The sequence below is a fragment of the Microtus pennsylvanicus genome, chromosome 7 (genome assembly GCF_037038515.1).
Source record: "Microtus pennsylvanicus isolate mMicPen1 chromosome 7, mMicPen1.hap1, whole genome shotgun sequence".
NCBI lineage: Eukaryota > Metazoa > Chordata > Mammalia > Rodentia > Cricetidae > Microtus > Microtus pennsylvanicus.
Genome location: NC_134585.1, coordinates 17,766,093 through 17,790,851, shown reverse-complemented (window position 1 = coordinate 17,790,851; position 24,759 = coordinate 17,766,093). Strand labels below are relative to the sequence as shown.

At 37.4% G+C, this 24,759-nt stretch overlaps 1 protein-coding gene across 5 annotated transcripts in view; it reads left to right on the top strand.

The window, feature by feature from the left end:
* Jmjd1c (jumonji domain containing 1C) overlaps positions 1-24,759 on the top strand; it is a 173,413-nt gene that overhangs the window by 98,951 nt on the left and 49,703 nt on the right. For all 5 annotated transcript variants that reach the window (XM_075980072.1, XM_075980074.1, XM_075980071.1 and 2 more), the window contains one exon: positions 152-265. Coding sequence is in view for 2 of the 5 variants with exons in the window: in XM_075980071.1 (XP_075836186.1) it covers positions 152-265 (114 nt within the window). In the remaining 3 variants the exon portion in view is untranslated. The remainder of the gene's footprint in view (positions 1-151; positions 266-24,759) is intronic.

Here is a 24,759-nt window from a genome sequence, read left to right as displayed (position 1 = left end):
TGTACTTAATTCCTTTTTACTGAATACAAAATAGTCTGTGGTTTGAATAAAAAGCATTATACAATTGTGACAATGATATTTAAACATGTACTCATGTACCCTTTGAGTATACAACCAGAAAATAACCATTATTTTTTTTTCTTTTTGACAGACCTTCAAACCATTGGTTGAAAATAGTATACCTAGTTCGATCACTGCAGTAGAATTTCTTATAGATAAGCAACTGGATTTTTTAACAGAAGATAGTGCCTTTCAGCCATACCAGGTAAGAAACTGTACACTACTTTGGGGGAAAGTTACTTGTTCATTAAACTTCATTCATATTCAGGTATTCTTAAACTTAACATTCTAGGTATATAAGAAAGTGAATGCATTCAATATATTTTGATTATAACATAATTTATCAGTTACTATGTGCTGAGACTTTCCCATCAATCAGGAAGGTTCTTGCTGTTGCTAGGATTACCGGCATGAACACAGCAGTCGTTATATTCTGGATGTTAGAGAAGAACTGTCTAGACATTAGTGTTGCTTTTGTTCATCTCCAGTTCTCTAGAGCTGAGAGGCTAGGTCTATACATGTGTTTGAGATTAGTATTTACTATGTAAATACATCTCAGTTTTTTGTTATCTACCTTCTTTTGGGGGGTGGGGTTGTTTGGTTTTGCGTTATTTAGAATCAAGCCCTGGGCCGCGATGAGGATAGTCACTTGCTTTCCCTTGAACAATACCACCAGTTCTTTTTTTCTTAAGAGGAAATTTTAAGTTGTTATAACTGAATAATTCAATAGCTTAAGTAAATGCATTTTTAGGAAATATGTTTTCCAAAGGACAGATTTAAATTATGTGAGGTAACTCATTACATTTATTTACTGTTTGAGGTGATACATACCTATAATCCTACCACTTAGGAGGCTGAAGTAGGAGGATCTCTTCAGGGCCAGCCTGTGCAACATAGGAAAAACAGAAAAATATACTGTGGGGCGGGCAGTGGTGCTGTAGAGATGTGTCAGTAGCTAAGAGCACTTGGGACTCTTGGTGAGGACATTAGGCAGGCAGGGTCACAACTACCTGTAATCCCAGCTCTAGGGAATCTGATGTCCTGGTTTGACTTTTGCTGGTGTAGGCATTTGGAATATATACACAGAGGCATGCACATACAAAGATAGGTAAAAATTAAATCCTTTGTCTTTTAACAAAGGAAAAGAGAATAATGTAGTTTTTAATCTTCTAGCTTATTACAGTTTTTAAATTAAAAATGTTTATGTTTTCATAATTGGACTTTACTTTGAGTATTTTAAATATATACACACATTGGTTGCGATATTTTTTCTAATGAAATGTTTTAAGTAGTATTATAACTGCATTAAACAAAAAAATGAGGGAACTACGTTATTTTATTCCCCCCTGGGAAGTAGTAGAAAGTTAATTGCTGTTTCATTTCAGACTAGTTGCTGTTATTCAGTATATGAAGTATAGAGCTGATGTCTTGATGGGAAGAACAGGGTTTGCGTTACTGATCAGAGTTGTGCTGAAATTGTAACATTAAGGGAATTATTCGAGTAGTTCTTTTAAGTTTGTGAAAATGAGAGCTGTTCCATTTCTGTAAACATTGTTTTCTAATTTGAATCTTACATAAATTTACATTTGTCTTTTACTGTTATTTCTCTCTCTTACATAGAGTAGTTATTTTATTTTGTTGTTTGGTACTGTGAACTTTTATTCTTGGCTTACATTTATGGCTAAAATTCACAGCAAATCCCAATTTAGTGACAGAGGCATTGAAACTTTTCCCTTGGATTTTATTTTGTTTTTGTGTTGTTTACTGTAGGCCTCATTATCCTTTGTAAAGTCATTTAAATATCCATATAGGTGAGATAAAGGGTATCTCCAATTCATAGTGTTTTTGTCCTGATTGCTTTATTAGCACTATGGCAATTTAACTTGGATCTGAAGTGTAATAGTTATATACGTACTACTTTTAAAAATAAAGTCTCAGTGGTCTAACTGCAACATAATTGCTAAGAAGAGTGTGCTAACAGTGGAGGGTTGTGCTGCCCTGCTCCCTAACACTTGGAAACGTCTTTCAGATTCTGGAATTTTTTTTTTAATAACAAAAGCATAGGATCTAAAATTTTATGTAGTTTGTTGAATTGTGCTTGTTCACAAGTGATCTAGACTGCTTTTCTAATAGATATGTATGTAAATCAGCCTTTGGCCTAGACAGATCTTGTATCTCTGAGAAGTGAGGTGACTCGTTGAAGTGGTCCCTTAGTTGACATTTAATAATTTATGTTTGCAAAAAAGCAGATTTTAACCTAAGAACACTTCACTTTTAGAATTTCTTAGTTTATAAGAAAGTTATTATTTTACAAGCAAGTGTTTAATAAAATAAAAATGCATTCATTCATTCACTTATTTTGAGATAGGACCGTAACCAATACTGTCATACAACCTGTGAACCTCATGTTTTAGCCTCCCCAGTGCTGGTATTACAGGTTGTGTGCAACCTCACCTGATTACAAAACTTTTTTATATGTAGTTTTTTTTTTAAAAAAATTGTTATAAGTATCAACACGCTTCTTCCAGTTTTATATGTTTTTAGCATGCTGAATAGACATGTGACAGATGTGTAACGCGGTTTAACATCGTTTTTATAATTATTCAAATTAATATGAAATATAGACACATTTGGAGAAAAGAAAAAAATACTGGAGTTTCTTTGATCAAAGAGACTTAATTCCAGAATTCTTTTTGTATTCCATCGTCCAAGTAGTACCTTAAATTCCTTGGCATCTTAAACATGATATGTGTTATTTCCTTGACCTCTCAAGTGTAGAAGGTAAAATTGCATTAAGTCAAAGGAGTTCTGATACTTAAACTAGCCTTGCAATTTATTGCCACATCTTTTCATGCTCTAAATTTCATGTAGCAATTTCTTTGTAATCAGGTTGGTAATTGTCCCTTTAATAATGACTTACTTAGGTTTGTAGGACGGGCCTTATCTCTTTAGAAATTATTTTTTGCATGTAATTTTTAGCCTATAGTAATGAGACTTAAGTTTCATTTAAAAAAAATCCCCAGAAATGATACTCTGTCATCCCAATCTCTGAGTTCTCAGCATTCCATTCTGTAGCAGTATGCTTTGCAGTTGTACAATCTAATTTTTTTCAATTAGTTTTTTTTTTTTAAATAAGTATAGTGGTTGTTTTGCTTTCAGGTATGTATGCACCAGTGTTCATGCACTGCCTGTGGAGGCCAGACGGTGGTATTTGATTCCCTAGAACTAGAGTTAAAGAGAGTGCTGGCAATCGAACTTCTGCAAGAACACACAGTATCAACCACTGAGTCATCCTACCAGACCCTTTGAAACCATCACACACACACACACACACACACACATCAACTTTGAATGAGAACATAGATACAATATAAAGAAATGTTTCCGAAGTAGATGATTTCACACTTAATACAAGTTCTTTCACTTTAGGCCATTGGTTTACATTCTACCCTAATAAATGATTTCAGTGGATCTAATATCAGATTACATACATTAAGTTATTTGCTGTGATCAGTTTTTAGGTGACAGGAAATTGGATGTTTTCAGTATTTTGGAAAAAATTTTGACTGGGGAGAAGAATTGAACCAGTACTTTACACAGTACAATTAAATCGATTTTCATTAGGTTACTGTAGGAACGAGCACCTTTAGCATTGTTAATTTTGTTTTTCTTTTCCTATGCACACAAAGGAGTTGCTTCCTCTCCTTAGTTTTCCTGATTATGCTTAATTGCAGTTAATATTCTTTGAAGCAGAGATGGGGGAAGGGGACAGAGAAAGCAAATAGAGAACTCCATAACTCTACTGCTTTTTTTTTTTTTTTTTGCTGGGGATGAGGGTGTGGGGGGTGAGGATGAGGATGTCATGTCATTTCTTCTTTATTTGAAGCCTTTGGTAGTGTTATAGTTGATTTTGCTTCAATTGGGAATTTGACATAGAAGTAGATATTTTCCCCATTAAATTTGATTGATCAGAGTTTAAGTGATTAAAGTCAGAGCATTCAACTTTCAGCATGATTTTGAAATTGGCTTGTCCTGCATTTGGTGAGTAGCCATGCACACACCTGCAGTTTTCAGGTTGGTTGCTTCATACAGGATATAGAAGAGATTAGTTCTTGCCTGAAAATTATATATGACTCATCAGTTGTATATGGTTTGATCTGCTTCGATAGTCCAGTCTTTTCTAGGGAATCATAATCCTGTTTTTTTCTTTAATTGAAAATTTGTTTTGTTTCTTTTCTTTCTCACACAATATACCCTGATTACAGTTTCCTCTTCCTCTTTTCTTCCCAGTTTCTCCCTGCCCCCCAGCCCCCCAATCTGGATTTACTCCTTTTCTGTCTCATTAGAAAAATAAACAGGCTTCTAAAGGATAATAATAAAATAAAATATAACTGCCTCATCTTCCACCATGTTGCTTCCTGAACCCTGAGGGGAGGGATTTGATAAACAGCTCCTTTAGAGCTGAGTTTCCAAGGTCTCATTCTGCAGATTATATGTCAGTTCCCATCTACAACAGGAAGAAGATACTCTGGTGATGGCCAACTAGGGCATTGGTCTATGAGTACAGCAGAATGTCATTAGGAATTATTGCTGCTTTTTTATTTTTGGACTGTGGTATTTGGGTTTACCCTAGATCCCTGGACTATTTAGTCCAAGGTTCTTGGTCATATAAGCAGTGTCACAAGCAGTGCTGGGTATGAATTCCATCTTATGGGGTGGGTACTAAGGCAATTCATGTTGGTTGGTTGGTTGGTTACTCCCAGAAGCTTTGTGTCACCATTGCACTAGCTTATCTTACAGGCAGGATACTATTGTAGACTAAAGGATTTGTGGTTGGATTGGTTTAATGTCACTCTTTTGGTAGCATGCAATGTCCTTCCTGTGTGGGAGTGAAGCTCAATGTAGGAACCATCGTGACTTCTCCGGGTTCAATGAATGTATAGGTGTTGTCATCAGCAATGCTATCAGTTTGTGGAGAGCAACATATAGTCTTGACAACAGCCTGGGTTGGTTGGGGATTCCCATTGGACCCCTTTGGCCAGCAATTCAGTTAGATGCAACCCAGTCCCCAAACTGGAAGCTTCATTTGGTGACAAGAGATAGCTAGTTAGTTGGGGCTCTGACTCCCTCATTATTTGATGATTTTATTTAGATCACTTTCATAGCCATATATTTTGGAAAGCTGCTTTTATTAGGTTTCCATATTGTCTCTCAAATGGCCCTTATTTTTAGCTGTCTCTCCCCATATTCCTTCCGTTGCTCCTTCCTTCCCCCTCCCTACTTGTTTTCCCATTTGAGTCCCCCACCCCCAATCTATCCATAGCTGTCTATTCTATTTTCCTTTCATAGGGAGAGCTGTCTGTCCCCCTTACTCCCTCACTCTATATTTAGCCTGTGGTTCTGTGGGTTATAGCTTGGGTATCATTGACTTAACAGCTAATAGCCACATATAAGCAAATATATACCATATTTCTTTTTATGGGTCTGAATTACCTCCGTCTGGATGATCCCCCACACCTCTGGTTTCATCCATTTGTCTGCACATATCATTGTGTAGTACTCTGTTGTGTAAAGACACCACATTTTCTTTGTCCATTTTTTTTTTCTGTGGAGGGGAATCACATTTGCTCCCAACTTCTGCCTATTATGAGTAGAGCATCAGTGAACATGGTTGAACAAGTATCTTTGTGTGAGGATAAACTGTCCTTTGGGTACATGCACAAGGGTGGTATAGCTAGATCTTGATGAAGATCAATTGATCTTCCTGAGGAACTGCCATACTGATTTCTATAATGGCTGTACATGTTTCCAGTCCCACTTACTCCACATCCTCTCCAGCATGAACTGTCACTTGGGTGACATCTCAGCCATTCTGACATGTGTAATCTTGATTTGCATTTCCCTGATGACCAAGGATGCTGTATAGTGTGTGTGTGTGTGTGTGTGTGTGTGTGTGTGTTTCTCTCAGCCATTTGAATTTCCTCTTTTGAGAAAATTCTCTGTTTGATCTGGCCCCCATTTTCAATTGAGTTAATTTGTTTTCTTGATATCTAGTTTTTTGAGTTCTTTATATATTTTGGATATGATCCTCTTATTGGATTTATAGTTTCTGCAGGCTGCCATTTGTCCTATGACAGTGTCCTTTGCCTTACACATGCTTTTCAGTTTCATGAAGTTCAGTTATTAGTTCTTGATCTCAGTTTCTGTACCAGTGAGTTCAAGACTTATTCCTAACTTTATCTTCTATCATGTTTAGTGTATCTGGTTTTATGTTGAGGTCTTTGATAACCATATGGAGTCGAGTTATATGCAGGGTGATAAGTATGGATTTCTATGAATTCTTTTAATTGGTTTGAACAGCACCGTTTTTGCGAAGATGTTCTTTTTTCCCCAGTGTGTATTTCTGACTTTATAAAAAAAAAATAAGGTGTCTGTAAGTGTGTGGATTTATGTCTGGCTCTTCATTTGATTCCATTGATCAAAACACGTGTTTTTGTGTCGATAACTGTGATGTTTTTGTTGATATAGCTCTGTAATGCAACTTGACATTGGGGATGTTGATACCTCCAGCAGTTCTTTATTATTCAGGACAATCTTCTGCTTTTGAGTATAATAAAAGAAAATTAGACAAAGGATACCAGTTAAAATTCCTACATTTTTATAAATAATTTGCTTCTCCAAATTTATATACCATTTTTGTCTATTGATTTGAATATGTATTTTAATACTCAGATATTTTTCCTCGCATAAGGTATAGTCATCTTAGAATTTAATGGTTATGTTTGAATTTAAAGCTTGGATCATAATGAACTAAAAGTTAGTAATGAGAATTTTAGTGGCACTTTGTAGTGTATAAACATTGAATCATTGCACTCAGTAAGTAGAGAGAGTACTGCTGTGGGTGATTGGCTGGCTATAGCAAAGTACACTGGCTTGGGTAACCTGAGCACTTCCACAGATTTATTTGTTTGTTTGTTTGTTTTTTTTTTGTTTTTTTTCGAGACAGGGTTTCTCTGTAGCTTTGGAGCCTGTCCTGGAACTAGCTCTGTAGACCAGGCTGGTCTCGAACTCACAGAGATCCGCCTGCCTCTGCCTCCCGAGTGCTGGGATTAAAGGCATGCGCCACCACCGCCCGGCACTTCCACAGATTTAGAAGAGTATTTATGTGGTATTTATTATTTGTATGGGTGTGCATGAGCCATGTTATATGTGAAGGGCAGAGAAAGAGAAGTTGATTCTCTCCTTTCATCATGAGAGTCCTGGAATTTTTTTTTTCTTTCAGTGTGTGGAGGGATGAGTTCTGAGATAGGGTTTCTTTGTGTAGCTTTTGGAGCCTGTCCTGGAACTCTCTCTATAGACCAGGCTAACCTTGAACTCACAGAGATCTGCCTGCCTCTGCCTCCTGAGTGCTGGGATTAAAGGCATGTGCCACCACTTCCCAGCTGAGTTCTGGAATTCTAACTCAAATTGTCAAACATGGTGGCAAGTGTCTTTTATTGAGCCATCTTGTCATGAGTTTCCCACACTGGAATGCAAGTGTTTTTCTGTTTTATTCTTCTTTTATACATTACATCCCGGCCCCAATTTTCCCTCCCTCCTCTCCTTCCAGTCCATGCCCTTTTATCATATCTTTTTATGTTTGTTGGTGTTTTGCTTATATCTGTATGTACCACATGTGTACCTGGTTCTTCTGGAGGCCAGAGGAAAGCATCAGATCCCCTAGATCTGAAGTTAAAGAAGACTGTGAGCCACCATGTAGATACTCGGAATCAAATCTTAGTCTTCTGCAAGAGCTTTCCTTAACTGCTCAGCCACCACCCATCAAGAATCTACCTGCATATGTGTAATTGCTCTATTCCTTCAGTGTTTAAAATTATTTTCTCAGAAACTTGCAAATGCTAGGCAAGCACTGTCTACCAGTGAGCCTATAATTTCCCCACCATTGATTATATAAATATATTGACTGAGATTTTAGAAGAATCTTAAGGTAATTGTTACCCAGCACAATTGGTTTACGAAAAATAGCTCAAACAATTGGCTAGGATAAATTAGCATTAGTTGAGGATGTGTTGTATAGCAGAGACACACAGTTGTTTCTTAAGAATTTTTGTCACTGTCCTGTGGAGTTTGGTTTTGATTCATAACCAGGAGATAATTCAAATAAGGTAAAAAAAAATATATAGCCTCTGGTTAGCCAAGGGGAAAAGTTAGCTCGTGGTTTGGTTAAAACTAGGCATGCTATACTTTCTTGATTTAAATAATTAATATAAATGGTATACAGACAATGAAACTCTTAATAATTTGTTTATAAGCTGATCTTTCCCTCAACATCCTTTGGTTTTGTTAGTAGTTTACAAAAGAAAGTAAACAAAATGTTACTATTGCTTTAAATGGCTAAGGAAATGACATGCTTTTTCAAACTTAATTTTGTTTGTTTATAATAATAATAATTTTGTTTTTTCAAGATAGGGTTTCTCTGTGTTGCTTTGGCTGTTCTGGAACTCGCTCTGAAGTTTGTGGTTTCAAACTCAGAGATCTGCCTTCCTCTGCCCGGGTGCTGGGATCAGAGGTGTGCATCTGCATGCCTGGCATTCCTTTTTCAAACTTAAAAATACTGCTGGTCCGATTCATAGTACAGACATACTCTTTTGAGCAGTGGTTTTCAACTTTCCTAATGCTGTGACTCCTTAATACAGCTCCTCATATCGTGGTGACCCCCAACCATAAAATTCTGCTTGTTGCTACTCCATAACTGTAATTTTGCTGCTCTTATAGTTTAAGTATCTGATATGTAGGTGACCCCTGTTTAAAGGGTTGTTTAACCCCACAGGTTGAGAATTGTTGTTGCTTTTACAGTTTTGGGTTTTTTTTTGGGTTGTTGTTGTTTGTTTTAAACACTATAAACATTCCTGTGAGAAAGAGGATTTGATCTGGTGAGTGTGTGTGTTTGTGTTTGTGTGTGTGTGTGTGTGTGTGTGTGTGTGTGTGTAAAATTCATTTTAATATAATGACAATTAGAGTTGGGAGTTGGTATCAAAAGTTGTATTTTATTAAACTCACTCTTTCTGTTTTGTAGACTCTTGTTATGTTATCAAAGTTAACTTGGAATCTTCCCACCTTAGCTTTCAGAGTCCTGGGGTGGCAGGTATGCACCAGCACAGGTGTGAAGTTGAGACCATCCTGGGCAATAAGGAAGGCCTTGTCTCCCCAAATAAAAAGATATTCCTTGAAGTAGACTTGATTAAAAGCGCCAACAATTCCTAATGAAGGTTTCAGGAATATAAAGCCAGTAGAGACTAAAATGGTTTAAAGTCTCAGGGAGGAGGTGAAACTAAGGATGAAAGTAGACAATAGTGTCAAGATTCACCAAGTAATCAGTAATGTAGATTTTGGAAACATCCAGATATTACCAGCTTAGCTAGGAAAAAGGTTTGTGTTTTTAATAATAGACATAATACTAGATCAGATAAAGGAGGGAAAAGATTGTTAAGTACACTTAATCAGCAAGTATGTATGTAGTATAGAAAAATGTGTATTAGTGGTGGTATGCTGGTTGCAGTTTCATCAAAAGGAGCTGATTGACTGGCCCTAGAAATTGAATATAGGCACAAGTGATTAACAGCAATGATTTCTATGTCTTTCTTGTCTGTCATGATTTAAAATTTGACGTGGGAAATTAGAAATTTTTACATGAACAGCTTTTACATCTATAAAATACAGGCAGTTATATATACAGGTTGTTGGGGAGAGTAAAATGAAATGACCTATTAAACAGTTCTCACTTGCTTAGCAAGGCATTAGTTTCTCTCTTCTCATAGAATAGTGTGCTTAAGTCTTGTGAGTGGTTGTTTGTAACTCCTGCCATTCACACACTTGTTAGGTCTTCCTTCACCTGGGACTGTTCATATTTTAATATTTTGTCTTCTCTACCATTGTTTCTCCATCCAACAAATTCTTCAGCTGCTAGTATATACCCCTTTATAAGTGTCTAATTCTAAAACATATTTTCTACAGTTGTTTTTGTTTCCCCTTCTCTCCCACTTTCTTACAGAGGCATATTTAGGTAGGACTTCCTGACAACTACACAACAACCCCCCAGAGTGGGGAATCAAATTCTGTTTGCTGCTAATACTTGTTATCTTTCCAAAGTATGTTTTGTGCTTATCGGGTATTAAACAGTGCTCTGCCTTAAAAACAAGCCTGTTTGTGCATGTGGGTAGGCATCAAACCTCCCCCATCTTGTTCCAGTGTATGGGGAGCCTTTAGGAAGGTAATATCTTGGCCTGGGGAAATCCTTTAAATACTGGATGAAGTAGTTGTACTCTGACCTTTGGAGTTCCTTTCTAGCACTTCTGTCAGCTTCCTTAAGGTTAAAAAAAAAAAAAAAAAGGCAAGCAGCCATTTCTGAACAACAGTCTAGCAGTCAAGTTAAAAACCATAATTGGTTTAATCTGAGAGAAGAAGCATCTAATCTAAAACTGGGCTTATCTCAAGAAGGAACTTTTGAGTTAAGGAGTACTAGATACAAGTGAAATTATCTACCAAACTAGAAAACAAGACTGTTTGGATTAAATAGCACTTACAGAGAGCTTTTAACCCTGTTTTTCTGTGTCTGTTTCTAAATTATATTTAGGCATTTAGTACATTCCCTAAATTTTCTTAAGCAATTCCCCATGTTCATTTCCAGTGTGCATTCATGTTTGTTAAATTTCAAACCCGGGACTAAAGGCTGAGGTGCCAGGTTCCCCCAGCATTCCTCAGGCCTACCTGTTAGAAGGTATGGGTGGATAGCAGCACACCCACCCCATCCTCCACCCTGAACTCTCCAGCTCACCCCCTGCAATTTCCTGTATAATACAGAATTCCCTGCTCTCTGTACTTTTGACTTCCTGGCTGACACACCTAGTTCTTTTCTCTCCCTTCCCCCTCCCTCTCTCCCACAAGGCCCAGCTCAGCCTGGTCAAATCTACTCTGAACTCTCCCAGATGTCCTTGTCTTTGATTATGCCCTCCCACGTGTCTATAATAAACTTTGTCTTCCGCAGAGCTCAGGAGCAGTCATGTCCTGTCCTTTTTATTTCTTTTTCATTCAATGTTACCACTTGAATGAAATTTAGAAGTACTTTTCTAAAACAAAGTTAAGTTGAATCAGAACATTGAGGCTATGCATGCATATTGTGCCAAGAATGTGAAAGTTCAGGATCATAACAATAGCTGTGAAATGACTACTGGTGCATTATTGGCTTGGTAAAATGAGCATCCTTGAGGAGGCATGGCGGGGGGTTGGGGGGGGTGGGGGGTGGTTTGGATGAAGCCAAAGCAGGCAGCAGCTCTTCCTGTATAGTTCTTGGCTTTATCCCATTTCTACTCAAAAGTGACAGCTTGCGATACTAAAGCCAACCTGAAGCCTGGATAAAAATGGACCTTAAAAACAAGAGAACCAGCTACTAAAATGAATTATTGTACTTCCTTATCTAAATGGGGTATGTGTGTAAGAATTTTTATGTTTTAACATTAATTTTGGTATGCTATTTTTTTATCATCCACTTACCCAATTTTATAAAGTCCTAATTTCAATAGTATTTCTGAAATAGTAAATTTCAATAGTAATTATGCTTTTTAACGTCTCACAAGTCAATATCAAGTTAAAGCATGATTGTTTTAGTCTCTTAAGAGACATTAAGCCTAAAAATTCAGTTTATTTCAACCAGCTATTCTAATACATACATGCTGCCATTTAAAAGTTTATTTGTGACTGGGCAGTGGTGGCTCTCACCTTTAATCTAGCACTTGAGAGACAGATGCAGGTGGAGCTCATCTTGGTCTACAGATGTCTTTGGTCTTCCAGGACAGCTGGAGCTGTTATGCAGAGAAACCCTGTCTCAAAAAGCCACCACCACCAACAGAAAACCCCAAGTTTATTTGTGAAGACTGTAAAACATGGTTTGTTAAATATGCATCCATGGAGGCCAGGGACAGGTTTCTTGGAAAATAGCCCAGAGTGTGATGACCTGCAAACTGTAATACTTAGAAAACTAGTCACACTACAATAGCTCTCTCCAGGTCTTAAATATGTTATGGTTATCACGTCTCCTTTTATTTATTTTGTGGCTGCTGTAAAGAATTTAAAGTATATGAAATTATGCATGTAGGCATTGGATTCCAAAAATTCTACACCATCACTAGTTGGTGTTTGAGAAAGAATTTTCTGGTTTCTTTTGCCAGTCAAAATAGGATGATATTCTTTTTCCCTTATGCAAAGTTTTACTAAAAGCCAATTATATTCTTTAAAATCAGTTCATTTGTGATGTTTATATTTATAAATTTATATTTTTAAAAATTCGAAAGCATTTTTATGTAATATTTATGTTAGTCATATAAGAGACTTCAGATTCCATCCCCTGGGGAGAGGAGAAGAATATGTGGAATCAAGCATACAAAGAAAAGAATGGTGAGGGTCAGAAGTTTGTGACAGTGGTGTGTAGGCTCACACAGCTAGCAGAAGCAGAAACTCGCTCTAAGGCTCTGCTGTTTTCACTGCACCATAGTGAGCAGCCACATGGGAATTATCCTGCATTTACACCATTTTCTTATATTCCTTATAGCTGATTTCTTTCTTAATTAAAGACCGTCTCTTCCCCCCCCCCCCCCAGTTTTTGTCAGCACAATATCTCTAGACTTTCTACATAGACATAGTTATACTCTAAATCTGTGCTTTTTGTTGTTGTTAAGATTCATTTATTTTCCATGCAGAGAGCCTCACTGGGTTAAGATGTTTTGCATTTGTCCTACTTTTTTCCCAGCAGTTCAGTTTTCTTTGTGGTAATTGTATTATTTTGAAGACATAAAGTCTATAACTTAAGGAATTCAAAGGTGCATAAAGGCAAAACATTGTGCATACCACTAGACACCTGGGAAGTCAAAAGAAATTGTCTTCAGTTGTCTTTGTCTTAGGCGGAATGTAAATTAGCTAAGCCTGTATGTAGGACGTTAAAAGTTTGCTAAATGCAGGAAGTGGACCATTCAGTATGTGCATTCAGCCTGCTCATTTAACTTCCTGCATTTAACGTCCTCCTGTGGTGGTATAGTGGTGATGAGGGGGTTGTTTTATTTGAGACAAAAGTCTTACTGTGTAGTCTGGAACTCATCTTTGCAGACCAGACTGGCTCCAAAAGTTCACAGAGAACACCCTGCTTCTGCCATCTGAGTGTTGATGTTTACTGCCACCCTCAGCTGAAAGGGGATCTTTTTCAAGAAAGTTTCATTGAATCTGCCACCTTACTGGTTTCAACCTCTTTCCCCATTGCATTTGGTCAAAAGGACAAAAAGCAAAGCTTTTAACCATTAAGCACAAGATTCAGTGGTACTAAAGTACTTTAACAATATTGTACAGACATCACCACTGCCCAGTCTCACAACTTTTTCATCGTCCCTTAGAGAACTTATGTCAATTAAGAGTTAATTCCCTGTTTTCTAATTTCACCTGCTCCCTCCACCTTTTACTTTCTTTGTGTATTGCACATAAGAAAAATTATACAGTATCCTTTTTTAATGGCTTGTTTCACTTACTTCAGGTTTTACCCAAGTTTATAGTATGCTGGAATTTAATTTCTTTTTATGCATGAAAATCTCATTGTTTCATACATTTTATTTTTCATTTTCGGCGATATTTGGACTTCTCTCTTGGCAATGGTGAATAGTGCTACTGCGAATAATTTCTGTCTTCCCTTTTAGTTTTAGTTTTGTATATAATTATACATATATGTACATACTCACACACATGTGTGTGTGTGGAGTTGTGGAAACCTATGGAAATTTTATGTTTAAAATTTTTTGGAGCCAACCATGGTCATACACACCTGTGATGCCAGCCAGCATATTCCAGAATTTGGGAGACTGAAGCAGGAGGCTTGCAAGTTTGAGATTAGCTGGGTCTATACATTCAGTTCTCAGCTAGCCTGAGCTACTACAGAGTGAAACTGTGTCAAATATGTTCTCATTCATTCAAAAAAGAACAATACACACACACACGTACCACATTCACACCTACAACCAAATTGTTTGAGAAATAGCCAGCTCTTCCATGCTGGTGTCATTATTTCATTGTGTCTATCAAAAATGCACAAGAGTTCCAGTTTCTTTGAATTATCAATGCTTGTTATATTCCTTTCAGTTTGTATGGCAGCCATTCTAATGAATATAATGTGGTTTTCACCTGCATTTCCCTATGATTACTGACAGATAGCTTCTCATCGTTTGAATAAGAATCATTCTTTAATGTTCTTTGCTCACTAAAAAAAAAAATAAAAATCTTTTTTGTATCAGGAACATCCAGAGTACCTATTAGTCCTTATTTAAGTACATGGCTTGCAACTTCTTTCACCTTTCTGTTGATTTCTTCTCTCCTGATAGCATGCTGTGATGTACAAATGTTTTTATTTAATGAAATATGAGTGGTCTGCTTTTTGTTAGATGTGCTTTTGGAAAACAGATATTTATTATGTATACAGTGTTCTGTCTGCATGTATGCCTGCAGGCCAGAAGAGGGCACCAGACCTCATTACAGATGGTTGTAAGCCACCATGTGGTTGCTGGGAATTGAAATCAGGAAGAGCAGCCAGTGCTCTTAACCTCTGAGTCATCTCTCCAGCCCTTATTTATAGCTTTTAATTAAAGTGTTTGATCTCTTTTAATTTTAAGAAATGGTATCATCTAAGGGACCAAATACCTTATTTTATTCAGTATTATTCGAAAGATTATCTGTTACAGTGATTGTACTATAATTTGTTTCTGTAATTTTTATTCTAGTCCCTTGGCCTATATTTGTCCTTGACGACGGAAGTTACAAAATAATCCCACACTAGTTCAGAATTATGTATAATAAAGGGTTATTTATTTAGGGGAGACTCACAGATCACTGTCCTAGATCATAGTCCTCTGGACGAACGGGGAGCAGGAACAGAGTCTAGCACCTGGAAGTAAGAGAGTGAGTTTTTGCTTTACAGCTGCATTTATAGTATAAGAGATCACGCCCAAGTGGCTGGTATCTTAAAGGCTATTGGCTGAAGGAGCTGAAGGAACTTCCACAGCATGTCCTCATGCCAGTGCCATATAGTTTCATTCATTAAGGATTTAATTAGATAGGATACCAGTCTCTTTTGCTTACAGCTACATAATTTGTTCATTTTGATTGTCAAGTCCAAAATAACTCACGTAACTTATTTTGTTTTGTCATTGAAATTTTATTAATGTTCCATAACTCCTATGTAAGTTAGTGAGCAATAGACTAGAACTTCGCAGAAAATAGATGTTTGAAGTTTGAGTGAAGGAACGATCTGGTGGTTGCTGAGGTATATAACATGCAGCCATTTACTTGTTTGCTGGCCGCTCACTGGGATTGTAAGTTTGACAATACTAAAATAAATTTGAAAAATACTAAAATCTCTTTCAAGGTAGGGGAAGGGGTACACATCTAATTACAGAATCATACCAGTTCTAAAATAATAGTTTATTTATACTGTTTATAGACCACCAGATATGTGTGATTTAGAAATAGGATTCTACTAGAAATCAAATGGGGCACTAGAGATGTGCTTTGGTGGTAAAACATTGGTCCTAATGCTCAAGGTCTTGGATTTGATTTTCACAGCACTAAAAATAAACAGAAGTAAGATGGGAGAGAACATGTAAAAGACAGGAGTGTTTCCCAGTTGGGTCTAGTATTTTAGGGTTCCCCTAGGGACAGAACCAAAAGAGTGAGGGGGCATTGGCTCATGGAATTAGGGGATACTATAAAGTCTAGAATCTACCTAGTAGGCCAACCTTGAGCTCAAAGGCAGCTTGGAATAGAAGGACCAGTCTTCCTTAGAAGGCTTCCATCCTTCTTAAGACCTTGAGCTGACTGTGGTTAGTAATCTGGTACTCAAAATCTGAATACTTAATTAAATCCAAAAAGTACTTTGTGGAACCATGTAGACTGCATTTGACTCAACACCTGGACACCATAATGTAGCTGGATTCACATAAAATTGCCACTGGTACTGCTGATACTTTATTTTGTCTTAAAGGGCTGGTCACTGTGGCTCTGAATGTAGTGAATGCCTGTGTCAGTTTCTCTTCTCAATTGCCAAACCTTCTTTCTTCCTCTTTTACAATGTTCTCTAGTCCACAGCATGCTTAGATTGTAGGTTTTTTGTTTGTTTTGTTCTTTTGAGACAGGGTTTCTCTGTGTAACAATCCTGACTGTCCTAGAACTCAATTTGTAAACTAGCCTGGCCTTGAACCCACAGAGATCTGCCTGCCTTTTCTTCCCTCTGCCTCCCTAGTGCTGGGTTTAAAGGCATGCACCCCAATGTCAGGTAGCAATCTTGGACTGTAGTTATAAAATAGTTGAGAGAGTAGAAGCCTTTAAAACAGTATTGCCTGGTTAGTTTTGAAATTATCAGCTGATGATAAAGTATATGTCCTGTTAAGTGCTTCCAGAATTCTAAATGTGAGACAGTATATTTTTCTTTTCTTTTCTTTTCTTTTCTTTTCTTTTCTTTTCTTTTCTTTTCTTTTCTTTTTTTTTTTAACCCTCCTCTGTTTTTGGGATCATGCCCTGGGCCTTGTACTTACTTGCACTGCTGCTGAGCTCCATCCCCAGACCCTAATTTAGCTTTTGTGTATCTTGGTTCTCAGCCATTTCTCCTAGCTGCCTGAGTCTTATTATTATTACTTAGTCAGTTCAATTCTGTGACGCTTGCTTTACTCTCTGATTTCCTGGGATTGCTAGACCTAGCTGTTTGGTAGAGGCTACTTAGTATAATGTGCTATTATTTTTGTTCTTAAATAGGAGTTCTTATAACCCAGTAATCAATAATTGGTATAAAATAGTAAACTTTTGTTTTAAATGAACTATGTCCAGATGCTCTCTGGGAGGCAATCAGTACTACACCTAAGCCTGCTTCACACATTCTCATTATACAATGTTGAACGTTGAAGGAAAACACTAATGATACCCCACATTTCAGATGAGCCCTTAATTTCTTCTGCCATTCTGTTGTATGCTTCTGTGGACTTGTATTTCCTTACACGGTTACTCCATATTATCATCACTGTACTAAACTTCCTTCTTTTCTACTAGTAGATGACCTTTCTCCTACTGCACAGAGGAAATTGAGGTTACAAGCAGGAACCCCTTTAACTTCCTGTTCTTAGACCTATTTTTGTGCCTGCTTTTTTTTTCTTGTCTCAAAGATAAGTCCATTCGGTGTTTCTTTGGTTTTTCAAATACTTCTTGTTTGCTTTCTTTACTGCTTCTGAGTATGAGAAGGAGAGTGAAGGTGGGTGGGGTTGAGATTAGTAGGTTAGAAGAGGTCCGGTGAGATGGCTCAGCAGAGAAAGAATGAAAGAGCTGCTCTGATTGGAGTCTGATCCTCAGGAGAGAAATGACTCCTATAAGTTGCCCTCTGTCATCCACACGCAGGCACACCGAGTAAATATAATAAAGAATTTTCAAAAGCAAGTCTATGTAAAGTAAATGAAAGGAGCTAGAAATCATCAGCTGGAACAGAAAATGGAAAATCCATAAAGAACATTCAAAGAATTGAAGGTTAGAAAATAAGAGATAAGTTTTAAGGGTATTCTGATGGGGCTTAACAGGCTACGGTGAAGACTTAGTTTTCATTGTAATAAGTTATTTTATTCTGTTAAGTATATGGGTGTTTTGTCTGCATGTGGTGTTTGCACACCAGAAGAGGGCATCCTACGGGACTACAGTTACAGACAGTTGTGAGCCATTATGTGGGTGCTAGGGATTGAATTCAGGACCTGGAAGAACAGCTAGTGCTCCTATCTACTTACTGTTGAACAGTGAATCATTTCATGACCAATATTGTTTCATTTGTATTCACCTCCCATTTTAATGACTTTCTTAAGATTTATTTTTATTTTTACTTTGAATGTTTTGTTTGCATGTGTGCCTGGTGCCCTTCGCGGTCAGAATAGGGCTTTGGCTTGTCCAGAACAGGAGTTACTGGTGGTTTTGAGCACCATGTGGTGCTAGGAACCAGACTCAGGTCTTCTACAAGAATTGTAAGTGCCCTTCCAGTTGAGCCTTCCCTCCAGCCCCATTGTATTTTTTTGAGACCAGGTGTCATGTAGCCTAGAGTGTCTTGGGCTTGACTGTATCTTAAAGCTAGTCTTGAATTGATGATCCTCTTGACCCCATCCCCCAATTTCAGAATTAGTTCTTTTGAAAGTTTGTTGTATTTGCATAATCGTTCCTTTCTTTTTCTTCCATTTCCTCCCTTATACACACCATCTTCTCTCACCCCTCAAAAACATGTCTTTTCTAAATACATAAATAAAACCTTTTCAGTCTTAGTATTACTTGTATGTATATGATATCTGGGCTGAGCACCTGTATTGGATAGCTAACTTCAAGGTGCTTCCCCAATGAAGAACATCTTATCCACTCAGCACCCTTAATTGCCTATATATCATTGTCTAGGATTAAGGACCCATGAATATACCCCTTCAGTGCTAACATGTTCTTTTTGTGTTGCCATTGTTTAGGTCACTATCTTGATGAGACCTCATGGGTATAGCTTCTGATTTCTCTAGAAGACACAATCTCACAGTAAACTTCCTGTTCTCTGGCTCTTACAGTCTTTAAGACCCCTTCTTCTACTCTTGAATTGCTATAAAGAAAAATCTCATATGTCACATTTCATCTCTTTTTGTTGTTACTTTTGAGAAAGGGCTTCTTTGCGTATCCTTGACTGTCCTAGAACTTGATCTGTAGACCAGGTTACTCCTGTCTCCCAATTGCTGGGATTAAAGCATTTCACCACCACCGCCCAGCCTCTGTCCCTTTTTATACATGTGTATACTTATAAATACTAAATAAAATAACTGTATTTCTTGTTTGCATTAAACTATTTCTCCATTGTAGTTTTAATATTATGCGGCTTCCCAGTTTGGTTGCTTATTATTTTAAAACTTACCCTAAGTGATGTCAAGTTTCAACTGTTTTTTTCTGTGTTCTGAATAAAATTCTAGCTAAGACCTCATAGTCTAGCACTTAATTCATAACTTTATTTAGCCAATTAATTATATGTGCTTGGTACTTCCAAGATAAATTCTTGTTCTCATAGAGCTTAGGTTCTCTAGGAGCTATGGTGAATAATTATAATAAGCAAACTCCACCATGATAAACATCTTAATAACTTCTGTGACAAAATGAAAAAATCTTGAATTGTTAGAGTCGTTAGAAAATCCTGGATGGTGGCACAGTTTTGTAATCCTAGCACTATGAATGCAGAGAGGCAGAGGATTATGAAACAATATCGTGAGGGGGAGGGAGAGTCTAGAGAATTCAGTAGAATGACAAGGCTAGTTGGTATCATTGAAAAGATGAGAACTCTATTATACTGTCTAGTGTAGTTGGTTATTTTTTTACTCTTTGGCTCTTTTACTCTTTTGAGGGGGCCACTATCCAGCTTCCAAATAATTACATGGAGGCTTATTCTTACTTATGAATACTTGGCCTTAGAGCTTGGCTTATTTCTAGACAGCTTTTCTTAAATTATCCCATGTACCCTTTGCCTATAAGCTTTTATTTTTTCTTTACTTTTCTTCTTACTCCATGGCTGGCTTTGTAGTTCGGTGGCTGGCCCCTGATATCCTCCTCTCCTTTTGCTCCTTTTGCTTCTCTTGCCCTGATTTCTCCTCCTATTTATTCTCTGCGTGCCAGCCCCACCTATTCTTTTTTTCTGTCTTGCTATTGGCCATTCAGCTCTTTATTAGACCAACCAGGAGTTTTAGACAAGGCAAAGTAACACAGCTTCACAGAGTTAAATCAAATGGAACATAAAAGAATGCAACACATCTTTGCATTGTTAAACAAATATTTCACAGCATAAACGAATGTAACACATCTTCAGCTAATATTCCCCGTTGTGATTCCGCACTTTGTTTTCCTTTTTGATTGTTCTGAATTCAATTGCTGGTTCTTGACTCATTTTCATTTGGCTGCATTATTTAAAGAGCTCCCTATCTGCATTTAGCCCACACGGATGCACTTACAAGTTCTCTAAACATACCATACTGTTAGATTCTTCTGTGTTTGCATGTGTGTTTTAGTTTGGAAAGCTTTTTTTCTGCTTTCCTGTACCCAGGGCAAGTCCCTTTTTCATTTTTGAAGATCAACTTAAAAAACTCATTCTTTTTTCAGTTTATGAGAGAACCCTTCTCTCTTCTATGGTAACCTGTCCTGTTGTACCTAGTTAGCTCTCCTCCAATCCCTACTAAAATATTTTTTGAATTCTGTGTCCTAAATGAAACTTACTTTCATTATGTCTCTTCCATTGGACTTGCAAAGTTCTTGCAAGAATGCTGTCTTGTATGTGTGGTCAGTCCTTTGACATAGTCATCACTCATCACTAGGTTTTCAAATCTTGTGGAATAAAATATATAATAATAGTAAATTTTATCAGTAAGAGAACTTCATAGTACCACAGGCAAAGAGGCATTTTCAAACATAATTAGACAAGCTGTCTAATCCAGTCTCTTGTACTAAAGAATATATGAAGCCAAAGGAAAATGTTTTAAAAGTGGTAAGTTTGCAGCTTGATAGCACAAGAGGTTGTAGAAGAAAGTAAAAAACAAGTTACTACTTCATGATTGAACCCTGGCATAGTAATCAGCAGTAATGAGTCCTGTGAGTACTTATAAAAGCTTAAATTATGTTTAGTGACCTATTTAATGAAAAAGCTCACACTTCCATAGAATTAATATAGTTTGAGTAAATTCTAAAAATAGCTTATTAAAAAACTAGTATTGCTCTTTTCCATCTTCCTCTCGGAGAGGCAGCTTCACTTCTGCCTCTCTTCCCACTTCTCTGCTTCCCCCCTTCTCTGTCTCTTTCTCCTCTTCTCTCTCTCTCTCCCCCTTCTCTCTCTGTCCCCCCCTTCACCCTTCCTCCTCCATAACCCCCTGAATAAACATTCAACCTCACCCTGAAAAAAAAACAACTAGTATTTTCTCTGTGCTAGAGATGGAATGAATCCCTGTCCTCCTCTTACATGCTCGCATGTGTTCTGCCACTGAGCTATACCCTGAACCCAAATATATTTTCTTCCTAGAAAATTATACAAGCATTTTAACATGGTTTGGTCTTTTCTCCTCTATTTTCACCCACCACTTCAAACAGGATCTCATTGTTGTCCCTGTTTGGCCTGGAGCTCCCAATATTGATCATACTGGCGTCAAGTTTAGGGAGGTTTGCCTTCCTAGTGCTGGGATTAAGTTATACATCACCATGCCTCCCCCCCCCCCTTTTTTTTTCTTGAGACAGGGTTTTTCTGTGTAAATCTCTGGCTGTCCTGGAACTCACTTTGTAAACCAGGCTGGCCTTGAACTCACAAAGATCCTCCTGCCTCTCCCTTCTGAACGCTGGGATTACAGGCATGTGCCACCACTGCCTGACTCCCCCTTTTTGTTTTTAATAAAGGATTTCTTACCTATATTAAACACCACTTTAACAGTAGAAGTGTTGAAAATCATTGTCAAGTACATCGTGCATGCTATCATTCTTAATAAATACTGTGCTTTTGAATTGTTTTATGTTTCCCTAAAACTAGTTTTATGTCTCCCACACCACCATTTGTTTGTTGTTGTGTGTCTGTGTGCACGTGTTTGTGTTTTCCTAGTCCAGGTTGGAGTGGAATTTAAATTTAGCCCAACATGGCCTTTTATTATCTAATCCTCCTTCCTGCACCTGGGATTAGAGGTGTGTCCAACCCTTTGTTACTGATATTTTTATAACAGCACATCTCATGTATTTGAAATTTTTCCTTATAGGTATCAGCAAACAGATTTTTAATATGTTATAAAAGACTAACCCCAGGAATTGCTTATCATGCCAGTTTGAACTAGATTTCCCTTTTAAGATATATTTTTATTTTCTATATAAGTATTTTGCTAGCATGTTTACATGTATATTTACTATATGTATGTCTAATGCTCACACAGGCCAGAAGGTATCAGATTCCCTGGAACTGGAGTTATGGGCAGTTGTAAGCTACCATTTGGGTGCTGGGAATTGAGCCCAGGTCTGATGAAAAAGCAGCCAGTGATCTTAGTCATCTCTCCAGCTACTGTTATCATCCTTAAGAGGAACGGTGCAGTAGTTCTAAAGTTACATACATTTATCCTTTCCCTAGAAGTATGAAGAAAAAGTGAAAAAGCAGCTCTGGAAGTCTGTAGCATTGGATTAATTTAGAAATTATATTCATTATACTTTATATTTTAAATGAAATATTTTAAGTGAATGTTCATTTTATGCAAAAAGTATATTAAAATTTCAAATTTGGTATGTAAGAGTGAGGAAAGTCATAGGCAGAATTTTATATATACCATATACCTTAGTCTTTCTATTGTTTCAACAGAATACCATGACCATGAGGAAAGGGTTTATTTTGCTTACACTTCTACTGCACTGTTCATCATCAGAGAAAGTCAGGACAGGAACTCAAACAGGGCAAGACCTCGGAGGATGCAGAGGCCATGGAAGAAGAGTGCTGCTTCACATGGCTTGCTCAGCCTGCTTTCTTAGGAGAACCCAGGACCATGACCAGTTCAGGGTTACAACCACCTACAGTGGCCTGGGTCCTCCCCACTGATCACTAATTGAGAAATTGCCTTACAGCTGGATCTCACGGATATATTTGCTCAATTGAGTTCCTCCTTTCAGATAACTCTAGTTTGTGTCAAGTTGACAAAACTAGCCAGCACACCATCACTTACTGTAGTTTATATCCAGGAGGTTTTAGAAGACTACTTTATTCAGATTTACAGTTTTACTTAGGTTGAACTCCTGTCATGGATTTTTTTTCTTTTAAGCCTAAGGTGTTCTGTAAGAATATTTTCAGTTATGACTTTAAAAAGCAGTCAACTAGGTCTAGTTTGAGGAAGGTGCAGCAGATGATGTAAGCTGGTGACTCAGCTGTGTACAATACTTGTTAATAAATGGCTTGAAAGAAAATTGCCTCCTGACACACCACTATTCTCTCTCCCTCCCTTCCTCTCTCCTCTCCCCACCCCCTGCCCAGATTGTCTTCACTCTGGTAGACTAGACTGACCTTGAACTCAGAGATCTGCCTGCCTTGGCCTCCCTAGGGCTGGGATTAAAGATGTGCACCACCAACCAGTGGCCTTTTTAAAAAAGTTCACCAGTATTATTTAAGATAGCAAAAAGAATATTAGTGTTTTCCTTCTATTAGAAAGAAAGAAACACATTTTTTAATGACTTTTTTTTTTATGACAGGATCTCTTGCATAGCCCTGGCTGTCATAGAACTTACTCTATAGACCAGGGCAGTATCAAACTCACAGATATATCTGCCTCCCATAGTACTGGGATTAAAGGCTCACACTAGCTTTGGTTTTTAAATATTACTGTTTGCTCTGGTGACCTAGAAGGGAAAACTTTATTACTAATGATATTTGGCAAGTTGTTAAAGTGCAGAAGTATTACACATCTTTAAAATTTTCTTTTCAAAGGATTTCATTTTGAAGAGTAATTAAAAAAAACTGAAACAACAAAACAAAACTTCTGTGGATTATTTGTACTACTTACCTGGCTGCCTTCCTTCTTTTATTTTCAAGGCAGGATCTCACTCTGTAGCCCTGGCTAGTCTGGAACTCTAAATGTGGTTAGGCTGGCCTCCAAGTCACAGAGCTCTGCATGCATGCCTCTGCCTCTTGAGTGCTGGAAATAAAGGCAAGTACCACCACACCCAGCACTGCTGATACCTTCGAAGGAAGATATCATTGAACTGGGCACTAAGCCTATTTAGTTGTTTTGTTTTAATAAATTTCTATGTTCATACTAAATTGCTGAGGGTTATGTTAAATTCTATTTGTTAAATTATAATTTTCTTGATAATTAACTTAGAATTTTCCCATTTTATGAAACCATGATAAATTATTGTAACCTAGCAGAGATCTTTGAGAATTTTGATTCTACAAGTACATGAGTCATTGAAGGAAAGGTAGACAGTACTACATTGATTTAGTCTTGCTGATTTACTTTCCACCTGAACAGTTTGGGGAAAATGACTTAATTTGTGATTATGGCTTTTTCTGTGAAATAGAATGAATAATTATCACAGTTATTGCTAGGATTAACTGAGATTAACTGGCTGGGATGGTGTTCACTCTTAGAACAACATACTTAGCTGCATGAGGGGTCCTTGGATTCAATCCCTGGCAGGCCCTGTTCCCACCTCCTGAGATTATCCTTGGATGAAGGTTCTTGGGTTATGACAGGGGGCACACTCACATGCCAGAGCCAGCTTGTGGAGGTCAAAGAACAATTTAGGAGAGCTGCTTCTCCTTCTGGCATGTCAGTTCAAGTTGTCAGGCTTTGTGGTAAACACTTTCACTTGCCAGTCTGTCTCTATGGTACTTATTTTGATTTTTTAGAACATTTTTAGACAGAATTTTCTCTGTGTCAAATAGTGGGCAGCGTGTCAAAATAGCAATCTGTAAAGACTGGAAATTAGTTTATGCTTTGAATCACTTTCAGCTTAAGAGGCCGTATTTACATTGTGTTGAGATAAAAGTACTCATCTAGCGTAAATTTACAGTGATGACCCTAGTAGGTCCAGAGTGCTAAGCTTTTAGTGTTCATGGTGCTGCTGTCTTTGGAAAAG